Source organism: Apis laboriosa, unplaced genomic scaffold, assembly GCF_014066325.1.
Source record: "Apis laboriosa isolate Shangri-la unplaced genomic scaffold, ASM1406632v1 scaffold16_cov148, whole genome shotgun sequence".
NCBI classification, from domain to species: Eukaryota; Metazoa; Arthropoda; class Insecta; order Hymenoptera; family Apidae; genus Apis; species Apis laboriosa.
Window position 1 is genome coordinate 990,296 of NW_025222129.1, and position 4,064 is coordinate 994,359.

Here is a 4,064-nt window from a genome sequence, read left to right on the forward strand (position 1 = left end):
TTTTTTTTTTTTTTTCTCTATTATTCCCGCCCGTTTTCAACCAGATTTACCCCACGGACCAATCAGTATCGAGTTATAGCAGCAACCCATCCACGCCAGTCAGTTCGCCACCACCGTTGACGGGTTCAGCGCCGGGCTGGGCACCAGGTGCTGCACCAGTTTCACCGCATTTCACCACGGATCCTAACCGTGGAACCATTCACATGGTATGCATCAAAGCTTGCCCGTTTATAACGCCGTTTATTAATTTTTAATCTCTCCACCTTTTTCGACACGATACGACGATACTTATCTACTTTGTTATTATTATTATTTATTTATTATTTATTTATTTATTTATTTATTTATTTATTTATTGAACCCGACACCGTCCAACGATCGAGAGATACATATGTCGAGAGGCGATCAATTTTTTTTTTTTTTTTCCTACAAACGCGTTTACTCGAGCGAACTAGATTCGCTCTAACTAATCGATCAGAGAAGAAGAAGATCGTCGTTGGATCTGGTCGTTGGAAAGTGACGGGTGCATCTCTGAACGCAAGACAGACAACACGCTTCATCACCGTTTCGGTGCGCTTTAGAAACAGGTCAAGGACGTTCGTAACAGAAACCTCTCGTGCTCGTTCACTTCTCTTACGATATATTTTATCGTCTGCACTATGGTGACTCGTTGAGAGATTACCGTTGTTATTACACGCACTGACACTTTTTTTATTTCTGTTCACGGGGGAGGATCGGAATGGTTTATTATTATCGTCAACGTGAGACAATAACGCGAATCCGAAATACGTCTTTTTTTATTTTTTATTTTTATTTTTATTTTTTTTTTTTTAATCGTCGTTTCAATCTCTGCCCACCGATTGCACTTGGAATTCGCACAGAAGTAGCATGCACTCGACTCACCGACGACACGATTCGTCTCTCTCGTCTCCAGCTCACCAGCAAACTTTATTTTTTCTTTTTTTTTTCTTTTTTTTCTTTTATTTTTTTTTTTATGCTCATCCTCCCCCTGTTTCAGTTACTCGGTGACGATATCTCGTCTCATCGTCGTTTTACGTTTTATTTATTTATTTTTCTTCTCTCTTTTTTTCTTTCTTTCAATATTTTTTTCTTTTCTTTTTCTTTTTCTTTTTCTTTTCTTTTTTTTTTTTTCTTTACCCCTTGTTTGTTGTGAACGTTGTGTTGACTTGGTTGTTCTCTTTTTTTTTTTTTTGGTTTTGTTGTTGCGTTGGTGTTGTGTGTGAAGCCGGCGCCTGAACAGCAGAGGCTAGACGATGCCATCGGCTTCCTTCGCGACCATGCCGAGGTGAGGATTGCCGATTTTTAGTTTTTTTTTTTTTCTTCTTCTCTCTTCCCTCCCCCGTCCGCCTCTTTTGTTTGCTCTTCTTTCCGATCCTCCCACCCATATCACTCGTAACACCATTTTGTGTGCATGAAAATTCACACACATCGGATATCGTCGTTCTGCTCATTTTCTGGATGTTCTCAGCGATGTCTCGCTGAGAATGATATTCGCAGAAATTTCTTTTTTAATTTTTTATTTTTTTATTTTTTTTTTTATTTATCACTCGCAACGATATCAACGACTCAAAAATTAATTCTCGCACCGTTGTTACGCCGTTGTTTCTTTCGCTCGTTTGAAACAAAAAAAAAAAAAAAAAAAAAAAATAAAATAAATAACCGGGGTGTGATAATTAAACTCGCGTCGCCCGTGATATTTTCTTTCACTTTCGACAATTTAAAACAACTCTACTACCAAACTAAAAAAAAAAAAAAAAAAAAAAAACCCTGCCTCATCTCACACACGCTTCTTCTCCATCGCCTTGTACGTGTTACATTAGATCCATTGGTACCAGCGTCGAAGATATCTCTTCGTGCTCGGGATTTCAAATGTTTCTTCTTCTTCAAATTTTACCACCCGCGAACGAGAGTCGTGTCGTTGACGCTGGGATCACTGGCAAGAAAACTCTCTTTCCTTTGGAAAGAAAATTTGGAACGAAACAGACAATGTGTAATCGAGTTGGAATTTCGGATATTCTGTTGGTACAGGGTACGCGGATGGAGGAACGATTGGACGACGCCATAAACGTGTTGAGGAACCACGCGGAGAGCCAATTAGGCCTTCATTTGGGTCCCGTTGGTCCACACGGTTCAATCTACTCCCACACGTCGCCACCTCAACTGGACCACTTGGTAAGACTTTTTTTCCCTTTCTCGATTGGACATAGAGACAAATTTAAAGATTAATTTAATTAAAGGGATTAATATTTATTTCTTATTCTCCGCGCAGACGAGTCCTCATCCTGCGGTGACAGTAACGCAACCACAGGGCTCTTACTCCGGCCTCACGCCCACGCCCGACACGGACGGTTCCATCAAAATCGAAAGGTTACCCGTGACGAATGCCAGTAAGTTTCGAATCGGCAATTTCGTTCGATCGATCGTGAAACTTTGTCGCGAGAGGTTGGTGGAACGGGGAAGGAAAAGAAATGAGCCGGGGATGCGAAGGAGAAGAGGAACGAGAAAGAGAGATAAAACGACGAGCGTCGTTGACAATTGGCGATCGGGAATGGTTGCGCTGTTGCCGCGGTCTATTCTCGGCGTCGCATCATCGGATAAATACTTTTTCCCATGAGCAGCGGAGAGCGAGAGGGAAAAAAGCGAGAGGAGAAGGAGTTCCCAGGTGTTCCACGTTGGAGTTAGAGCCCGATAAGGAAGCATTAGATAAATCGCGCAAAAGTAACTGCTGCTGCTACTGCTACCACCACTACTATTACTACTACTACCGCTGCTGCTCTTGGATAGTGCCTTTATTATTCTCGAACACCTCTCTCCGCCGTCTGCGTCGTCCCCCGCGTCGCTCGCTCTTTGTTTCCGTTTCTTCCGTCACGCGTTCCTCCTCTCCTTCGATCCTCCGCACCAACTAATGGAATGCACGAGTTTTCCAGCCGCTCTTACCCTCCCACCCATTGACGACCATTTTTGGCCATAGGAATTCGAAAAGCGCACGATTCTTCTTCTCTTTCGAGATCATCATCATCATCCTCCTCCTCCTTTTTCCCTCCCTCCTTCTTTTCCTTCTTTCCCTTCGAGAGGAAAAGCATCGACTCTTTCGATACTTTCACCGAGTGCATCGGTGATCGAGGCGAGCGACGATCGGGGGATCGAAGCGAGGAGGGGAGAGGGGAGGAAGAAAAATGAAAGAAAAACGTAATCGTGGACTTTTGCACACAATCGCCGTTCCTTGCTGATTTATCTAAGCGCGCGATTCACGCGGTTGCTTTGGTGGTGGTGGTTAGAAACGCACGAGTTAATGCATTCGCGGCGAATTGTCAACGGCCGTTGCGAGGCGTTTAAGGAGATGTGGTTGAATCAGTATCGAGCGTGCGCCGTAAATCGCTTCCTGCTCGTAATTGGACACTTTTCACGGTTTCGTGACTAACCAGTTTGCCCAAAGCTCGAGGATAATATCGGGAACTCGGCCGTGTATCGCCGTGTACGGCGAAGGTCGCCTTTCTTCCGGGTGAGCTCCAACCTCCAATATATATATATATATATTTTATCCCCCTGTCGATAATTGTCATGGCTCGTCGACGACGCTCCTTTACGTTTCTCTTCCTTTCCACCGTTCCACGAACGGTATCGTTCGAACATTGTGAACGCGACACTAGGGATGTTTTGAATGAACGGAAATGAAAAAACGACGTATTAATAATGAGCAGAATACGTCTCTTTAGAAAAGAGAAAGGATCCACCGGATAGCAGCGGTGGCGAGACGAAACCTTCGAGCAGCGAGTTGGCGGCGGCGGGCGTGATAGGAGCTGCAACGGTCAATTCTACGTCCCAGGGGAAGGGGACCAAGAGATCGCGTAGATAGTAAGTATATATATATATTGGATGTGTATTTGTATATACTTGTCCCGGGAATTAAGGATCAATGGCCGATCAATCGACAGTAGTGAACATCGAAGCGCAGAGTTTGGGGGTGGGGAGGGAGGGGGTGTCGATCCCTAGAGTCTAGCCCCTTTCGATCCGCGCCACAGTCTTGCCATTGTCGAATCGGC

At 44.3% G+C, this 4,064-nt stretch overlaps 1 protein-coding gene across 18 annotated transcripts in view; it reads left to right on the forward strand.

The window, feature by feature from the left end:
- Positions 1 to 4,064, forward strand: part of LOC122711024 (protein daughterless) — an 87,478-nt gene that overhangs the window by 78,187 nt on the left and 5,227 nt on the right. For 14 of the 18 annotated variants that reach the window (XM_043929399.1, XM_043929400.1, XM_043929390.1 and 11 more), the window contains 5 exons: positions 45 to 206; positions 1,247 to 1,306; positions 2,041 to 2,193; positions 2,291 to 2,408; positions 3,723 to 3,876. In XM_043929399.1, coding sequence (XP_043785334.1) covers positions 45 to 206; positions 1,247 to 1,306; positions 2,041 to 2,193; positions 2,291 to 2,408; positions 3,723 to 3,876 — 647 coding nt within the window. The remainder of the gene's footprint in view (positions 1 to 44; positions 207 to 1,246; positions 1,307 to 2,040; positions 2,194 to 2,290; positions 2,409 to 3,722; positions 3,877 to 4,064) is intronic. The other 4 variants (XM_043929392.1, XM_043929391.1, XM_043929396.1 and 1 more) reach the window with 4 other exon arrangements.